Source organism: Anolis sagrei, chromosome 4 (assembly GCF_037176765.1).
Source record: "Anolis sagrei isolate rAnoSag1 chromosome 4, rAnoSag1.mat, whole genome shotgun sequence".
Lineage (NCBI taxonomy): Eukaryota > Metazoa > Chordata > Lepidosauria > Squamata > Dactyloidae > Anolis > Anolis sagrei.
In genome coordinates, this window is record NC_090024.1 from 15,371,985 (window position 1) to 15,391,371 (window position 19,387).

At 43.2% G+C, this 19,387-nt stretch overlaps 1 protein-coding gene across 3 annotated transcripts in view; it reads left to right on the top strand.

Annotated features, from left to right (window-relative positions):
* Positions 1-19,387, top strand: part of ST3GAL1 (ST3 beta-galactoside alpha-2,3-sialyltransferase 1) — a 190,750-nt gene that overhangs the window by 162,402 nt on the left and 8,961 nt on the right. For all 3 annotated transcript variants that reach the window (XM_067467278.1, XM_060775904.2, XM_067467279.1), the window contains 4 exons: positions 357-553; positions 4,926-5,105; positions 14,733-14,778; positions 17,991-18,110. In XM_067467278.1, coding sequence (XP_067323379.1) covers positions 357-553; positions 4,926-5,105; positions 14,733-14,778; positions 17,991-18,110 — 543 coding nt within the window. The remainder of the gene's footprint in view (positions 1-356; positions 554-4,925; positions 5,106-14,732; positions 14,779-17,990; positions 18,111-19,387) is intronic.

Consider the following 19,387-nt stretch of genomic DNA (forward strand, 5'->3'; position numbering starts at 1 on the left):
GTGTGGATGCCTGCCATAGATGCAGGCGAAACATCAGGAGAGAATACTTCTAGAACATGGCCATAGAGCCCGAAAAACCTACAACAACCCAGTGACTCTGGCCATGAAAGCCTTCGACAATACAAATGTGTTGTAATTTGGATGTTCTGGTTGTTAAAGCATCATGAAGTAATAATATTTCCCTCTGCCAATAATACAGTCATAAACATTACATCCAAACTCTGAAAAAGATATTGCTCAATCTGCAACTAATCTTATTCACAGGTCTTTGTAGAGATCTAACGTACTGTTGATGTTCAGGATGCATCTTTTTGCTATTGCTAACATTTTACTGTCCCTTGTTCTCTTCCCAACAGAAACTACAAGGAGAAAGGAGCCCTAAAGGGGTCAATGAGACCATCCAGGAGATGTTTGAGATTATTCCTGGTAATGGGGATCAGCTTTTGGAAAGAAGCAGTTCACAGTGCAGGAGATGTGCCGTAGTGGGGAACTCGGGTAACCTTAAGCAGTCCCAATATGGCCAAGAAATTGACAACCATGACTTTGTGTTTAGGTGAGTAGCCATGAAGTGTTATTTAGCTGACAGCAGAAATATATGACTTGAAAGTTATACAGGCAGCAACGGTAATTCAACCCAACCATGGCTCCACCTTAACAATTTACTGCAAATTAAAGGTTGGCTTACACACAGCCTTTCCTGTCTTTTGAATTAGTCAACATTTGCAGCTGAATAGGGGAATGGACTCTGTTCCAGACAGCATCCTACTCCATTTGTAACCTTCCTGGCTGAAAGCCTACATTACATTAGAGCTGCATTGCATAAATCTCCACATGCAGAATTGCACAGTAATTCTGCTGTATTACCCTTTGTTGAATGGCAATTCTTTGCAAATGAACTAAGACTTGAAATGTGCACCTAGATGCGCACCAAATATACAAGCACAAGATGCATCCATGTGCTTTGGGCATGCATTATCTATGCAGTGTGGCCTCCATTGCTCCATACTTTTGCATCCTTCAACAGAATATAGTCATTATGCATCAGACAAAAACATTGAACTATAATGTTTCTCGCTGCGTCTTCTAAATTATTTCTATCACCAAAAAAACAAAAAACAAACATAAAGTAGGTGCAGAAATCCTATTAAGAACATGAGAAGAGCTACACTGAAGTCCAATGAACTTCAGCATTCACTTCCTAGAGTGGTCAATATATTTTCTGTGGCTGCATCTGTAACCTCAATTTCTCTTTGCCCAGCAAACAATATTCAGAGCCACTTTGTCTTGATACTGGTGCTTATATATAGTAGTTTTGGGGCTAACAGATGACCCTAAATTCCATGGGTTTATCATTAAACAGGCTCTCATGTACTCAATAAAACATACTAATATCAAATCCACTGTGAGCAGTCCACACAATATATGCCCTGCTCCACATCGGAATTGCTACATCCAGCTGTTAATTTGGCACAAGTAGAACAGCATGTTACTCTGATCAATCTGGATCTGGAGCAATCCTATTATCCACAGCTATTTTGCTTCCTAGAAGCAGGTCCAAGCAGGTCCCTGGCAGAGCCTTGCTGTTGACATTGCATCTGGTGATCCCATGGACAGACATCCTGCTGTGATCAAACCAAAATCAATGCCACCATCGAGATTCAGCTGGAGAGCTGCTTGGAGCAGCTTCTGGCCAGTGAGGTGGCAACAGCAGCCCCCGGAGGACAATGTGCTGTTGTCTGGGCAGCCACCTGGACTCCAAACGGATTTGGGTTGCTTCCATGGCAATTGGACCTAGCCTGTTCCCCAGCCTTTATTGTTAGGGAAGCCAATGGATTCCTCACTGCCCCTATGGCATACCTAACATACTTGGAGGTGCCCAAACACCAAAGAGCTTTTACCATGGCAAGATGTGGTATTGGAGGGGTGGTATCGGAAAACCCCCTTCAAGGAGAGACTATGCCCCTGTGAGTCCAAACACATAGAAACAACTGAGCACGTGCTTCCACCTACACTGGTAGGTGTAGGCACCCCATGCTATATGCAGGGCAGTTCCAAGGCAGGTTACTTTGAAGTATTTAGACTGGTGTAGATGCAGCCTCAGGTGGCAGCTATCACAGTATCCTGGTGCAGAGAATTCTACAGATTATGGAGATTTTGACTGATAGTAAATACTACTTAGCAGTGGAATAGAATTTCTGAGAAAATGGTATCTTCTTCTCCATTGCAGATAGTTGAACAGAGTCAGAACGGCCAACTGATGAGAGAGCCTTTTCTCTCCTTCCCTACATGAGCAGTGGGTTGGATTACATAGTTCCTTCCAACTCTTTGTTGCTCTACAGGAGAAAGTACTTCCTTTTATCTGTTCTAAATCTTACACACTATCTACAATGATGAAAGAGAGAGGAAATGCTTTCAGTATTAACAACAAAAGATGGCCATCAGAACGCAGCTATAGACAGACGATAGATCAATATTTCCAGGTTTTGCATGTTTTAAATTTGGTTTTGATTAAACTTCCCAAAGTGGAAAAACTTGTGGGCAGACATAATATTCAAATAAAATAAATGTCTATTTCTAGTTTATTTACATTTTTAAAATACTGCCTTTTAATAAACAGTTTATGTAAACATTAACAAGTCAGCCTGGGAAATCTGGCACAAGACTACTTTCTTTCTGCCTTTTTGACCCTCTCTTTTCTGCACATGCCCAGCCATGTACAGAGCATGTTCTGCTGGTCCTTTGGAAGCAAAAATAGAGAGACCTTTTAATCTAATTCAAACAACTTTGAGCACGTTCTTTACTGTAGTGTTCAAGGCAATCTGGAAAACAGCTTAGTTAAACAGCAAGTCCTGGCTAAGCAATTCTAAACTCTTGACTTGAGGGCCAAAGGGAATCTTTCTCCAAATAAACTCTGCTTCTGGGGAACCGCTGTTGTATTTGTGTTGAACAAGGTCCAACTATTTTGAGGGAATGTGGCTTTCTGACTAGCAAGTCATAACTCACCTTGGGTTTTTAACGCAAATGATCTATGCATTGCATGGGGAAGGAATACCGATCACTTAACTCTTCTTAACATTGACTGGTTCTCTTTGCTTTGTAAAGGTGATGGTTAATGCCTCCCTACAGGAAGGAAAGATTCTAGCCACCCTAAAATAAGCTGTTATAGAACTGCTGTTGACAAACCATCACTAGACCCCATTCAATTCATCAACTTTTGGCCAGTTTCCAATCTTCCCTACTTGGGCAAAGTCATGAAATGTGTGGTGGCTTCACAACTCCAGGGATTCTTGGAAGACACTGATTGTCTAGATCCTGCACAGTCTGGATTTAGACTGGGACATGGAATAGAAACAGCCTTGGTCACCTTAGTAAATGATCTATGCCAGGAACTAGACAGATGCAGTGTGTCCCTGTTGGTTCTGCTGGACCTCTCAGTGGCCTTTGATACTGTTGACCATGGTATCTTTCCTTCTGGGACACCTCATGGGCATGGGACTTGGAAGCACTGTTCTGCAATGGCTCCAGTCCTTCCTGGAGGGACGGCCTCAGAAGGTGTTATTGGGAGACCTCTGTTCCACCCCACAACCTTTGTGTGTAGGGTCCGACAAGGTTCAGTTATGTCCCCCATGCTGTTTAATACCTACATGAAGCCACTGGGAGAGATCATCCAGAGTTTCAGAGTATGGTGTCACCTGTACGCAGATGATGTCCAAATCTGTCACTCCTTTCCACCTGTCACTAATGACCTTGAACCAGTGCTTGAGAGCTGTGTCAAACTGGATGAGGGCTAACAAATTGAAATTGAATCCAGACAAGACAGAGGCCCTGGTCAATGACCGAAATAAATGATTTGATTTGAAGACAGAGGCCCTCCTGGTCAGTTGAAAGGCCAAACAGAGCATAGGGTTACACCCTGTGTTGATGGGGTTACACTCCCCTAAAAAGACTCAGGTCCGCAGCTTGGGATGATTCTGGATTCATCGCTGAGCCTGGAACCCCAGGTCTTGGCAGTGGCCAGGGGAGACTTTACACACAGAACTCCCATCACCAACAGTAACTAAACCTTGTGTGCCAGCTGCACTCGTACCTTGGGAAGTCTGATTTGGCCACGGTGGTCCATGTCTAGTTACATTCCGAATAGATTATTGCAATGCACTCTACATGGGATTTCCTTTGAAGACTGTTCGGTAACTCCAACTAGTCCAATGATTGGCGACCAGATTACTCCTCGGAGCAACATATAGGGAGTGCACCACCCCCTGCTATGTCAGCTACACTGGCTGCCAGTCCATTTCCGAGCACAATTCAAAGTGCTGGTCCTGACCTATAAAGCCCTATATGATTCTGGCCCAGTTTACTTGTCTGAATGTATCTCCCTCCATGATCCACCTCAGAGTTTATGGTTGTCAGGGGAGGCCCTGCTCTCGATCCCGCCACCCTTGCAAGCATGGTTGGTGGGGATGAGAGACTGGGCCTTCTTTGTGGTGGCCCCCCATCTATGGAACACACTCCCCAGTAACATCAGGACAACACCCTCTCTCTTTTCCTTTAGAAAAAAAGGTAAAATAATGGCTTTGGGACCAAGCATTCGGGCAGCTGACTGAACAGTAATTGCAATGACTCATGGATAGACCTTGGACTGGAACTTTGGACTCCAACTTGAATTTGAGATTGGGCTTGGCTATGTTTTAATATTTTAAAGTTCTGATATTTTAATATATATTTATAATTAATTGTCTATTTAATGTTAATTTCCTTTGTATTGTGACAGTTTGTTGTTGTTGGCATCTAATGGCTTCCAGTTGTAAGCCGCCCTGAGTTCCCCCTCTTGGAGTTGAGAAGGACGGGGAAAAAATGTTTGAAATTAATAGATAAATAAATAAATTGTTTTCCTTTCTCTTCTCCCCACCTTTTTCTGATGAAAGAATGAACAAAGCCCCAACGGTCGGTTTTGAGTCGGATGTTGGTTCCAAAACGACTCACCACTTTGTCTACCCAGAGAGTTACAGAGAACTGGGAGACAACGTCAGCATGGTCCTCATCCCTTTCAAGACGCTAGACCTGCGTTGGATCATCAGTGCCCTCACCACAGGCACCATCAACCAGTAAGTTGGTCAGAAAGAGAAAGCAACTCAAAGAGCTCCATTGGAACAACGGCAAGAAGGCTAACTTCTCCATGTAGTAAAGCAACAATAGGCAATCATGGTGGAGTGTTGGATTTGAGTGCCCTACCCTATTTCCTGCCACAATGGGCTGGACCTATCCATTATGGGGAAACTAGAGGCATAACATGGGACATAGCAGTGAAATTCTCAATTTGTTCACCCAAAAAATGTAGCATAGTGGGTTAAGCACTGGATTACAACTCTGGAGATCAGGATTCAAATTCATCCAAGGCCTTAAAAGTCACTGGGAGACCATGGGCAAGTCACATTCACATCCCATTGCAAACCCCATCCAAATAAATCTTGCCAGAAAAAACCCCTCTGAGGTCATAAAAGTCAGCAGAACATAGAATCATAGAATCAAAGAGTTGGAAGAGACCTCATGGGCCATCCAGTCCAACCCCCCTGCCAAGAAGCAGGAATATTGCATTCAAATCACCCCTGACAGATGGCCATCCAGCCTCTGTTTAAAAGTTTCCAAAGAAGGAGCCTCCACCACACTCCGGGGCAGAGAGTTCCACTGCTGAACGGATCTCACAGTCAGGAAGTTTTTCCTCGTGTTCAGATGGAATCTCCTTTCTTGTAGTTTGAAGCCATTGTTCCGCGTGCTAGTCTCCAGGGCAGCAGAAAACAAGCTTGCTCCCTCCTCCCTGTGGCTTCCTCTCACATATTTATACATGGCTATCATATCTCCTCTCAGCCTTCTCTTCTTCAGGCTAAACATGCCCAGCTCCTTAAGCCGCTCCTCGTAGGGCTTGTTCTCCAGACCCTTGATCATTTTAGTCGCCCTCCTCTGGACACATTCCAGCTTGTCAATATCTCTCTTGAATTGTGGTGCCCAGAACTGGACACAATATTCCAGGTGTGGTCTAACCAAAGCGGAATAGAGGGGTAGCATGACTTCCCTAGATCTAGACACTATGCTCCTATTGATGCAGGCCAAAATCCCATTGCCTTTTTTTTGCCGCCACATCACATTGTTGGCTCATGTTTAACTTGTTGTCCACGAGGACTCCAAGATCTTTTTCACATGTACTGCTCTCTAGCCAGGCATTGTCCCCCATTTTGTATCTTTGCATTTCGTTTTTCCTGCCAAAGTGGAGTATCTTGCATTTGTCACTGTTGAACTTCATTTTGTTAGTTTTGGCCCATCTCTCTATCAAGATCGTTTTGAATCCTGCTCCTGTGTCCATGTGGCAAGTTATCCCTTCAAATCAGACTCTGCCACAATAAAAAAGGGAGGTACTGGAATCAACTTTGGTGACTTTCCTGCATTCAAAAGCGATATTGTTCAAGGGACCAATAATAATATTTTGTGAGCAAACACAAGTCTGAGAGAGTCACAAAATGTGCATCTCTAGGGTAGAGGGCAGCACTAATGTGTTATGTGCTTGTTGATGCAACACAGCTCTGGAAGTTCTGGAAAACCTGATGCAATTTGCTCCAGCATGAGACCCACATGGGAGGCGATTACAAGATGTAGTCGTCATATTATGAACATTCTGCCTTTATTGTGAAAAATTACTTATCGGATTAAGGTCTTTGCTCACTGAAGCCTACAATAGATTAGTAATAAAAGGAAAGCGAGGAGGACAAATCTAGACATTTGTTATTCTTTTGATTCTGCAAAGAATGTTGCTGAAAGGTTTTAAGGCATCCATGTTAAGAAAGTCTCGTGACTCTGCTTCTGTCACTGCTCTAAACATTCCCAACCCAATGCATTCCAGATGAGTCAGATGATGATAGCCATCATCCTCTAGTACAGTGGTTCTCAATCTTCCTAATATTGTGACCACATAATACAGTTCCTCATGCTGTGGTGACTCCCAACCATAAAATTATTTTTGTTGCTACTTCATAACTGTAATTTTGCTACTGTTATGAATCGTGATATAAATATCTGATATGCAGGATGTATTTTCATTCACTGGACCAAATTTGGCACACAAATCTGATATACCCAAATTTGAATACTGGTGGGATTGGGGGGGATTGATGTTGTCATTTGGGAGTTGTAGTTGGTAGGATTTATAGTTCACCTAAAATCTGAACTCCACCAATGATGGAATTGAACCAAACTTGGCACACAGAACTCCAATCACCAGAAGAAAATACTAGAAGGGTTTAGTGCACACTGGCCTTGAGTTTTGGAGTTGTAGTTCACCTGTGTCCGGAGTGTGGACTCAAACAATGATGGATCTGGACCAAACTGGGCACAAATACTCAATATGTCAAATGTGAACACTGTTGAAGTTTGGGGGAAATAGACCTTGACATTTGGCAGTTGTAGTTACTGGAATTTATAGTGTGCCTACATCAAAGAACATTTTGAACCCCAACAATTGAATTGAGCCAACTTCCCACACAGAATCCTCATGTCTTGAAGGGACTCATTGGCACGAGCCTCCCTCCAACCTCACACACTGTCCCTCGGCCGCACATGCATACCACGTTGCCATGCGCCTAGCATGTCTGCTCTCCCCTCCTGACCTGGAGTCTCAGAAACAGCCCTCCCCTTGGCTGAGAGACCGGTTGAGAGACAAGCCAATCACAGCAGAGGAGGGCTTTTGGTGGGAGGATTTGCTGTCTGTTTCCAAAAACGGATAAGGACAGGTGGAGAGATCTTCAGCCTTCTCTGCCAAAGGTGTTCCTAAGACCATCAGAAATGAGTTTTCTGATGGTCTTTGGGGGCCTCTCAGAAACACCCTCACAACACCCCCCCCCCCCCCACAGGAGTCCCGACTCCCAGGTTGAGAGACTCTGATCTAGTACCAGCCAAGCTGGCTGGAGATAACCAGAAGTGTAGTCTAATTCATCTGGAAGTATCAGATTCTGTCCCAGTTGAAGTTGAAAAATGAGCCATGCTTGTCCTGCAACATCAGTGGTGGTAAGCTTCAGCAGTGCTGGGACTCCTGTGGTCCTGCAGATGTTCCTTGACTTCACTGCTTGGCCTTCCTCCCCTTTTGGCTGTGCTGGCTTGAGCTGCTGATATTTGACATTCATAGAATCATAGAATAAAAGAGTTGGAAGAGACCTCATGGGCCATCCAGTCCAACCCCCTGCCAAGAAGCAGGAATATTCAATGACATCTATAGGGTGCTACAATTCCCACCCTACCTTTACACAACTTTTCAAAGAACAGGTGCCTCTGTTTCATAAAGCTATTGCTGATCTCTGGTCTCTCTTCTTGAAGCTTGTCAGAGACATGAGTAATAGACTCTTTTTAAAAAAAAAAAAAAAGAAAATCCTGAATGGAACTTGATGGGCCATTGCTTTGGTGGTAAATAACTGGCTGACAGACACAGTGCTGAGAATCCTCCAATCTGCCGCAGTTTCACAGACTCAATAAATGAAAAGAAAGGAGCAGGGAATCACGGAAGAGAGTAAATATCAGATGGAAAAAGAAGGAAGGTTGTGAAAGACATTTAGGAGCTTTTACGAATATGACTCATCCAGGTTGTGAAGGATAGATAAGCAGGTCAGAGACAGAAAAAGTGCTTTTTTTCACATCCTTTTCCTCTAAGGAAATAGTCCTGAGTGCTGCTGAAGCATGTTTTCCAGGGTAGGGTGTTTGTGCACTCCATTCTCATAATGTTATGGATGCTGTCCAACAGGTAACCATGGCACTGGAATGAAAAGTTTACTTTTTGGAAGAAGGCATGAAAAAATGTATGTTATTCCTTGGAAATAAAATATTGTGTAATGGGTGCCAAGAAAATGAGATATCATTGTTGCAAAATATTTGTAAAAGGAGGGGTTAGAGACTCTCCCACCAGCATCATATCCTTGACCTGGACTTTGCGTAACTTAGTGGCTCAGCCCCATGAATTCATCTATAGTCCTTGGTGAAATTGCATAGAAAGCATGCTGGAAAACTCAAATTCAAGTAGGCTTTGCAATTGGAGATAAGTCTGGCAGTGTTTGTACCCTTATAACAGACTTGCCATGCTTTCCCGAAACATTATTGGTTTCATTTTGGGAATCAAATGAGTGACTCATGCAGGAGGAATCCAAGTAATCTCCTTCATAGAATCATAGAATCAAAGAGTTGGAAGAGACCTCATGGGCCATCCAGTCCAACCCCCTGCCAAGAAGCAGGAATATTGCATTCAAATCACCCCTGACAGATGGCCATCCAGCCTCTGTTTAAAAGCTTCCAAAGAAGGAGCCTCCACCACACTCCGGGGCAGAGAGTTCCACTGCTGAACGGCTTTCACAGTCAGGAAGTTCTTCCTCATGTTCAGATGGAATCTCCTCTCTTGTAGTTTGAAGCCATTGTTCTGTGTCCTAGTCTCCAAGGAAGCAGAAAACAAGCTTGCTCCCTCCTCCCTGTGGCTTCCTCTCACATATTTATACATGGCTATCATATCCCCTCTCAGCCTTCTCTTCTTCAGGCTAAACATGGTCAGCTCCTTAAGCCGCTCCTCATAGGGCTTGTTCTCCAGATCCTTTTTCAATCAATCAATCAGTGATTTATTACAGTCTTTGACCAGCACAGTATAAGGACCCTTTATCATTTTAGTCACTCTCCTCTGGACACATTCCAGCTTGTCAATATCTCTCTTGAATTGTGGTGCCCAGAATTGGACACAATATTCCAGATGTGGTCTAACCAAAACAGAATAGAGGGGTAGCATTACTTCCCTAGACACTAGGCTCCTATTGATGCAGGCCAAAATCCCATTGGCTTTTTTTGCCGCCACATCACATTGTTGGCTCATGTTTAACTTGTTGTCCACGAGGACTCCAAGATCTTTTTCACACGTACTGCTCTCAAGCCAGGCACCCCCCATTCTGTATCTTTGCATTTCGTTTTTCCTTATGCCCCTTGAAACCATCAGATGAAAAGCTATAGTTCTTTGGCTTGAGAAGAGAAATCATCAACTAGCAGCAAAAGATTACAGATTGTTGGTGTAACTACAGTAGACAGAGAGAGCGGTTTTCTCTTCAAGGGGCCGTGCGAACTCCCATAAAAGCTTCTTTCCCAAAAACAGCAGCAGCAACAACAAAGAAAGAGGCAAATGGAGGGGTCTTTGACTGGACAGACCCTTGCCATAGGTCTGCCAGAAGATTTATGTGGAGAAGGATTTAGGCAAAGTCCTGCATAGAGTTGTGCAATTTGGGTAAACCGCAATCCATTTTGATGTCCCAGATTTCAATGGGGGCCGAATCGGTTTTTCAAGAGCCTCCCAAATTCAAGAGGACAGTAATCCATTTTCGATCCAGGAAGCAGAACTATTTGTTTTTAATCCAGCTCATTGGTAGCAAAGGAGGGGACTTCCCAGGCTTCCCTTCCCATCATTTTAGGCATTGTTTGCCTTTATATCCTTCATTAAGAACTGGATTAAAAGCACCAGAATTAAGATAACTCTCTTTCTGTGATTGTTTGTCTTTATATTCTCCTTTATAAACCATCAAGGGCATTAAAATCTTCCGGAGAGGCCCTGCTCTCAGTCCCACCACTTTCGCAGTCATGCTTGGTGGGAACAAGAGACAGGGTCTTCTCTGTGCTGGCTCCCTGGCTATAGAACTCTCTCCCAAATGAGGTTAGGTCTGCCCCCTCCCTCCTGACCTTCAGGAAGCAATTGAAATCCTGGCTCTGGAATCAGGCATTCGCAGAGTGATGGCTGAGACCAGTAAAGACTAAGTTATTGGACCACAATGTGAGGACTGAGTTTGGTGATGTTTTAACTTGGCGAATGGTTTTATATGTATTTCAACTTATTACATATTTTAACCTATTGTATTATGTATGCTGTTTTAAATGTTATTCATTGTAAAGCATTGCATTTTTGCTGTCAGCCGTTCTGAGTCCTTCCATGGAGATAGAGAAGAACGGGATACAAAAGTTCTAAATAAATATAATGATAATAATAATCATCATCATCATCATCATTATTTATACCACGCCACCATCTCCCCAGAGGGACTCAGGGTGGCCAACATGAGGCCAAGCCCAGACAATAACATCAAATTAAATGCTAAACAATAACAAAATAATACAATAAAATAATGACAATAACATAATGATACAAAATATAAAGTAATAAAAGAGTTAAACACAGCGAGCTGGACCAAATGCAAAAGATAAAATTATAAAAACTCCTGGATGAGGTAGATAGATAGATAGATAGATAGATAGATAGATAGATAGATAGAGTGGTGAATCTAGTGGGAAGCTCAGGTGGGAAAAATCTTCACTGAGTTAATCTTCACTGAGAGGTGAGATAAAGTGCATCAGAAGGACAAATTTGTACTGGCATGGACATGGGATGGGGACTTGGGGATTCCTTCATTAAGACCTGGATTAAAAGCATTAGAGTTAAGATACCACTTTTTCTGGGATCCTTTCCCTTATTTATTTATTTGGTTTACTTCTATCCCACCCTTCTCACCCCGAAGGGGACTCAGGGCGGCTTACAAAAACAAGGCACAATTCGATGCCCGTATCATACAACAGTAATAAAACAAAATAGCATAAATTAGCAATCAAACCACAATTATACATCTATAAACCGATAAAACCAATAAGACCAATAAAAATCCATACAAACCAATACAAACCAATTACTCCTTATTGCCGGTCAGCGTTCGCTATCTCATAGTTCAAATTCCAATTCCACAATTGTCAGTCCTGTCAGTCCTATTCGTCTGGTTGTCCTTATCTAGTTAGCAGATTGCCTGAAGGCCTGGTCCCACAACCACGTCTTTACCTTCCTCCTGAAGGAAAGGAGGGATGTCGATGCCCTAGTTTCCCCCGGGAGTGAGTTCCACAGGTGAGGGGCCACCACTGAGAAGGCCCTGCTCCTCGTCCCCACCAGCCTCACTTGGGATAGCAGTGGGGTTTAGAGCAGGGCCCCCTCAGATGATCTCAAATTCCAGGGTGGGACGTAGAGGGAGATACGTTCAGACAGATACACTGGACCAGAACCGTACAGGGTTTTGTAGGTCGAAACCAGCACCTTGAATTGGGCTCGGAACTGAACCGGCAGCCAGTGGAGCTGACACAGCAGAGGGGTGGTGTGCTCCCTGTATGTCGCTCCAGTGAGCAGCCTGGCTGCCACTCGCTGGACCAGTTGAAGTTTCCGAACCGTCTTCAAGGGCAACCCCACGTAGAGTGCATAGAAGTAGTCTATTCAGGATGTAACAAGAGCGTGGACCACTGTGGCCAGATCAGACTTTCCCTTCTGTCTTTAGAGGTAAGGTAAAGGTAGTCCCCTGACATTAAGTCCAGTCATGTCTGACTCTGGGGTGTGGTGCTCATCTCCATTTCTAAGCCAAAGAGCCAGCATTGTCCGTAGACACCTCCAAGGTCATGTGGCTGGCATGACTGCATGGAGCGCCGTTACCTTCCCGCCGGAGCGGTACCTATTGATCTACTCACATTTGCATGCTTTCAAACTGCTAGGTTGGCAGAAGCTAGGGCTGACAGCGGAAGCTCACGCCGCTCCCCGGGATCGAACTTGCGACCTTTCGATCAACAAGCTCAGCAGCTCAGTGCTTTAACCCACTGCACCACTGGGGGCTCCAGGTCTTTAGAGGAGACCTGGTTTAAGGCGAGGGCTTAAGAAACCCCACTTCCTGGGATCCTTTCTCTTCTAGTGGCTTCCTCCCTCCCTGCACTCCACATGTAACCAAAAGAAACCAAAAGCAGCCAGGTTTTCGATAGCCACTGTTCTGTAGCTGCTGAGAAAAAATGCCGGTGGAGCCCATGCCGTTACAGGTGTCCAAACCAGCCAATCCAGCCTTAAACCCTAAAGACTATTTTTGAAAACAGATCTGTGCACAAGCTTAGTCCTGCGCATGTAGGATAGGCAATTTCTAAGGATATATTTGAATAAATAATTTTCATAGCTTAGCTGAATTACTGTGAACTCCACACCTCCACAACCAACAGAAATACATGTGGCAGAGAAGGAACTAGCAAACCACCTCTGGGTATACTTTCCCTAAGAAAGCCCTATGGAAATGCATTGAGACACTATAAATCAACAGATGGCACAAGACCCAAAATGGTAATGATAAGAGAAACTTATCTGGAGTAATTGGATCTGATAAATGACTGATAGCCTGGTTCTGCTCCCAGTGAAAATAATGGCTTATCAGAAGCTATGATATTTGATATTTAACCAGCCAATAAGAATCTATGTGACTCATTATTGGTTTGCTTGCATTGCACATTGTCCAACTGGCCTTGTCGTGTTGTTTCCCATTTTGAGAGTAGGAAAGAAGAGGTCAGGGTTCCTTCATTTGTTCTTCCAACAAAAGCATCAGGAAAGAAGAGCAATGTGAACGAATGCACGTAATGAGTAGGAGTAAAGGCTAAATAAATTAAGGCAGCTTAAGGTGTAAGAAAATCAAAGCAACGTTTCTGGCTGGGATAATCAAAGGCTTCGTGTTTGAGGGTTTTCTTTGGGAGTTGAGAAAGGACTGATTTTCCCAAACGCCTCTGACAGAGCTTCAGAAGGGATTACGTCTCCCTTGGCAGAGAAATCAATTTTAACTTCAGAATGTCAGGGACACCTCTGTGTCAAGGAAGTGAAACCGATCTTTGATCAGTTATGGATGAGTACATCTAGTTATGGTCAGTTATGCATGAGTGAATCTAGGTAAACGTTCCATATTCACAATCACTGCTTGCTTTCCAGTATTATAGCAGTTTGATACCACTTTAGCTGCTATAGCTCCATCCTGTGGAACCCTGGGATTTGTAGTTTGCCATAGCACCAGAGAAGGGTAAATATCTCACAAACTACCAGTGGCGCAGTGGGTTAAAGCACTATGCCGGCAGGACTGAAGACCGACAGGTCACAGGTTCGAATCCGGGGAGAGGCGGATGAGCTCCCTCTATCAGCTCCAGCTCCTCATGCGGGGACATGAGAGAAGTCTCCCACAAGGATGATAAAACATCAAAAATCATTCAGGTGTCCCCTGGGCAACGTCCTTGCAGACGGCCAATTCTCTCACAACAGGAGCAGTTGCTCCTGACACGACAAAAAAAACAAACTACAAAACCCAGAATCCAATATATTTTTGCTGTGAGGATACAGTCTGAGGCTCCATCTACACTGCCATATAATGAAGTTTGAAACTACAGTATATGGTCAGCATAGACTCATTGAACTGCACTATATGAGTCTACACTCATATAGTCTACACTCATAGAGTCTCACTGACAATATAGTTCACTTCCAAATTGGATTATATGGCAGTGTAGATGGGGCCAAAGCTATATAGTTAAGTACGAAATACCTGATAAGAATTGCAGTCCATGTTCCCAAACTATAATGTAAGAAAGCAGTGATTATGCAAACAAAGACAGTTGGTGCTACTAAAGATTAAGTCTTCCTTAACTGGAAAACCAAAATACTCCAAAACCCAAAACGTTTTGCTGCGTACCTGTGCCTAGCCCCCTTTCCCATCATCCCTCATCCACCATGTATGTGGAAAATCTGAAATCAAACAACCTCCTGGTCTCAAGCATTTCAGGACTTCTTCCTATGTAGGTTTGGTGCCTCTCAGAAAGCATTAGGCATTTACTAATCCCTTTCTGTTCTCCTTTAACAGCACATACATTCCAGTTCCCCGTAAAATCAAAGCCAACAGAAACAAGGTGAGTTGTTGTTTTTATCTATTATGAGTCCAAAACACTTTGGAACATTATTTACTTACGCTGGTGCTCACATTTTCCCTCCCCTTCCTTCCTTCCTGTTCCAGGCACAAAGATTAATTTTATACCTTCTGTTTTTCTTTCAAACACAGCTGGGTACCTGTGAGAGATTAAAGCAAGGATTAAAAGCAAGGATTAAAAACCATATTTTCATATCACCTGACTCTCTGTTGTAATTTTTGCATGGGATTGCACTTTTAGAGGATGTTTATGGGATTTTACGGCATATCTTCTGCTTGTATTCTACTTTTCTCCTCTTTCCTGTGAACATCCCACTCAATGGGGTGGTGTGAAGAAAGGGAAAGGAGAGGATGTGGTAGACTCTTGCCTTTCCCAATAGGCTCAGGCAAAACCAAACTGCTAACTTTCATGTCCTTCCTCATTAATAACATTGGTCATCTTGACCACTTGGATACATACATCCTTGTTTGAAATGTTGGAATGTAGAGTCAAATCCTTTGCCAAGTAGCTTTTGATGTGTCTTCCTAATCTTTAGGTTGAATCTGTTTTCTTGTCATTTGAATCCATCAATTCACACAGACACACACACACACACAGAGAAAGAGAATATTGCATTATGTGGTAGGGTAGATCCAGCCTTCAACACAAATTGCAAGAAAAGGGTTTCCATCAAAACATCTACTGGCCAAAAGTATTAATAAGGAAGAATATTCAACCAAGAAGCGTTCACGGTAGTTTTATTTGGCCTCAGTCTACTGCAAAGAGCAAGACTCTTGGTGTATCTACACATTAGAAATAATGCAGTTTGACACCACTTTTAACTGCCATAACTCAATGCTATGGAATATTGTAGGTTTACAATATCTTTACCCTTCCCTTCCAAAGAATGCTGTTGCCTCGCCAAACTACAACTCCTATATCCCATAGCATTGAGCCATGGCTGTCAAAGTGGTGTCATACAACATCAATTCTACTGTGTAGATGCACCAAGAGTCTTGCTCTTTGCAGTAGACTGAGGCAAAATAAAACTACTGTGAATTCTTCTTGGTTGAATGTTCTTCCTTATTAATACTTTTGGCCAGTTGAACCAAACTCTGATGATCCTTGCCCATAGATGTCCTTGTTTTGATCTATAAAACGTTGAAAAGTATGCATTCAACAGATGTCATCTTCAAGAAGGAGCCCACATCTATCTGTTTGAGGATCCTCATGCCAGCTTCCTGGGATAGTCAATGGTATATCCATATCAGTGATATAATGAATCAAATTTGAGTTTTATTCCAGAATTTAAAGGAGCTATACAAGCTGTCAAGCTATACCTCGCAAATATTGTCAGTGCCTCCTATAGCTTCTTTAAAGTCTGGAATAAATGTCTAAATTGATCTGTTTCCACAAAATTCTGTAATCTGCACTTCCTATGCAAACAAAATCTCATATTCCATTGCTTCTCAGCAATGGCACAACATTGATCCCACTTTCATGAAGATCAAAAAGCCATTTGAGGGCCCTTCTACACAGCAGAAAAGGTGCAGGAAACTGGAGTTTAAGAGCCCTTCCACACAGCCCTATAATCCAGAATATCAAGGCAGAAAATCCCACAATATCTGCTTTGAACTGGAATATATGGCAGTGTGGACTCAGTTCAAAGCAGATGCCATGGGATTTTCTGCCTTGATTTTCTAGGTTATAAGGCTGTGTGGAAGGGCCCTAAAACCCTGGTTCTCTGCACATTTTCTGCCCACACACAAGGTCAAAATCTCTCCCTTTTGGCAAGCGGGTGGCTACATTCCCTCCTGTGCCAAACCAGCACAAGGAGGCTATGGCTACTGACCCCTGTCCTCCCTCACCTTCTTTTTGCCTTTAAAAGTATAAAAACAGGATCCTTATTGAGCCTGGGGACTCTTACATGCTCCATGGTGCCACTAAATCACACATGGAGCCTTCAAGGGGGAATTCCCCCTACCCTCTGGAAAGCTCAGTTGCATCATTTTCAGGAGATATGGAAAAACCAGTAATTGTCAATTCTACATATTTTAAGGTTTAACCTTTGTGGATTTGATTAATATTTAGGAATATTTAGGTCATCCTGCACAACTCTGTGGTCAACTTGTGGAAGTTGGCCACATGGTTGTGCTAGAGAACGTAGAGATTTCTGGAAAGAACACCTCCCTGGGAATCTCTAGGTCCTTCTGTAGAACTCTATGTTCAAGTTCTGGTGGAAGTTGGCCATGGAGCAGGGGTGCACAACCTGCAATCCACCAGATGTTTGGGACTCCAATTCCCGGAATCCCTGGCCAGCTTTTGCAGTGGTCACGAATTCTGGTAACCAAAGCAAAGGTCAAAACAGCTGGAGTGCCACAGGTTGTGCACTTCTGCCATAGAGACACACTAGAGGATCCAGAAATTCATAGGGAAATGTTCTCAGATTGAAAAAGGGGTTTTTATTCATGATTTTTCTATTTTAGGGGGATCCCTGTGCCCCTAATCCCAGGAATTGTGGAGGATCAATCCCAATCTTAAAAGTGCTACCATGTTCCTTGTTTTTGTTCTTCCCTCCCTTCTTCCTTTTTTAAAGCTGTATGGCAGTGGTTCTCAACTTGTGGATCCCTAGATGTTTTGGCCTACAACTCCTAGAAATCCCAGCCAGTTTACCAGCTGTTAGGATTTCTGGGAGTTGAAGGCCAAAAACATCTGGGCACCCCAGGTTGAGAACCACTGATGTAAGGGATTAACTTCTTTAGAAGTTGCTAGTCAGTCACTCTAAGAATCTAAAATGTGTCTGTGCCTCCATCTATTGGTAAAAAATGAGAACTGTGCCCATGATATGTAGCACATTTGATTTATGCTGTTAATGCCTGATGTTCTTCTCTGTCCTTGCATTTATGAGGATAGGTCAGGATGAGGGAGGCATTCAGTTCTGTTCTCACTCAGCATTCCATAAGTACATCTTGTGTAGCATCTGCTGCTCACTTTCAAACTTTGAAAAGCTCCAGCATTTCTCCTCCTAAAGGTTCTGGGTCTCTCAAAGAGGATTGTTGCATGAGCTTGGAGAACGTTTATCAATTAGGCCCTTTGCAACCAAAAGTAAACAAGCTGTACTATCTGTCTGAGGACAAAGTTGTAACCGTAAGTCAGGGAAGTCTTCAGATCTGCATTCCAAGAAATAACTTGCTGTGTTGCTTCATTTCATGCAGATCCTGGTTTATCATCCTGTCTTCATCAAATACGTTTATGACAACTGGCTGCAACATCACGGGCGATACCCTTCAACGGGCTTCCTGTCTGTTATATTTGCTCTCCATCTCTGTGATGAGGTATGTGCAAAGCCAAGGCTTAGGCTAGGCAAGGGGTGGGCATGCCCTAAGGATGTAGGGACCAGTTTCCCCCAAGATCCATAGCAGGATGCACTCTTTCCAAACCAATATATAGAGTTCTACTGCTGATTTAATCTTTTAAAATATGTAACAAAATGAAGCATTCAGAACTGAAAAACCTAGTAAGGAACACACCTCTATTCTAGGAGGAAACCGTGGTTTGCTATTTTGTGAAGATTGTGGTTTCCTCTTTTGTGTTGCATGAAACTTGGGTACAGGAGCAACTATTTAAAGGAGCTATCCAAGATACTAAACCTTTTTTGTGGTTAAAGTCCAGAATCTCAGGGCCTGTCTACATGGGTCCAAAGCCCTGAATTGAGCCAGAAAGTGAACCTGAACATGCAGCCCAGCTGGATAGTCTGGTCCTGTGGTTCAAGTGTGGAGTGTGTAGACTATAGGTTATCAACTATAAAGCCCTGTATGCTTCAGATCCAACCTATCTTCGAGACCACATCTCCTTCTATGAACTGGTGCGAGCCATGAGATCTGCTAGGGAGGCCCTTCTCTCAGTCCCACCACCATAACAGATGCAATTGGTGGAGACGAGAGAGGGCCTTCTCAGTGGTGGCTCCCTGGCTCTGTAATGCTCTCCCTAGAGAGATTACATTAGCCCCAACTCTCCAAACCTTCTAGTGTAGCCTGAAAACATAGCTATTTAAACAGGCCTTTGACCTGGAGTAGTGTCCTATAATCGTATGTGATGATGTCAACCATTGTTGTTTGGCACTTGAAGATTGACTGAAGAAGCTCAATGATTGAAGAAGCTCAATGACCCACAGGCTTGACTGTGTTTTAGAAATATTAAACTCTTAATTTTATCAACTAATGTTGTTCATTGTTTGTACTCCGTTAATTTATGTATTGTTCTGGTGCTATGTAATTTTATTCTTCTGTGTGGCACTTGGAGTGCTTTTGTGAGCCGCCTCGAGTCCCTTCAGGATGATGGGGCGGGTTCTAAATCAAGTATTTTTATTATTATTATTACATCAGCTAATCCAGTGTTAGTCCAAAATAAGATGGAACCCTGGATTTAGGTGACCATGTAGATGGGCTCCTGGATAGCTCCATTAAAGATAATGCAAAAACCCGGAGCAAATTCACCACTCCACTGACATCAGATACAAAATCTCTTGCCTCTCTTATGCATCAGAGAAGCAGCCTAAAAACCTTCACTTTCATATTCTAGCTAAGCATAGTTTGCCATAATGGCCAAATAT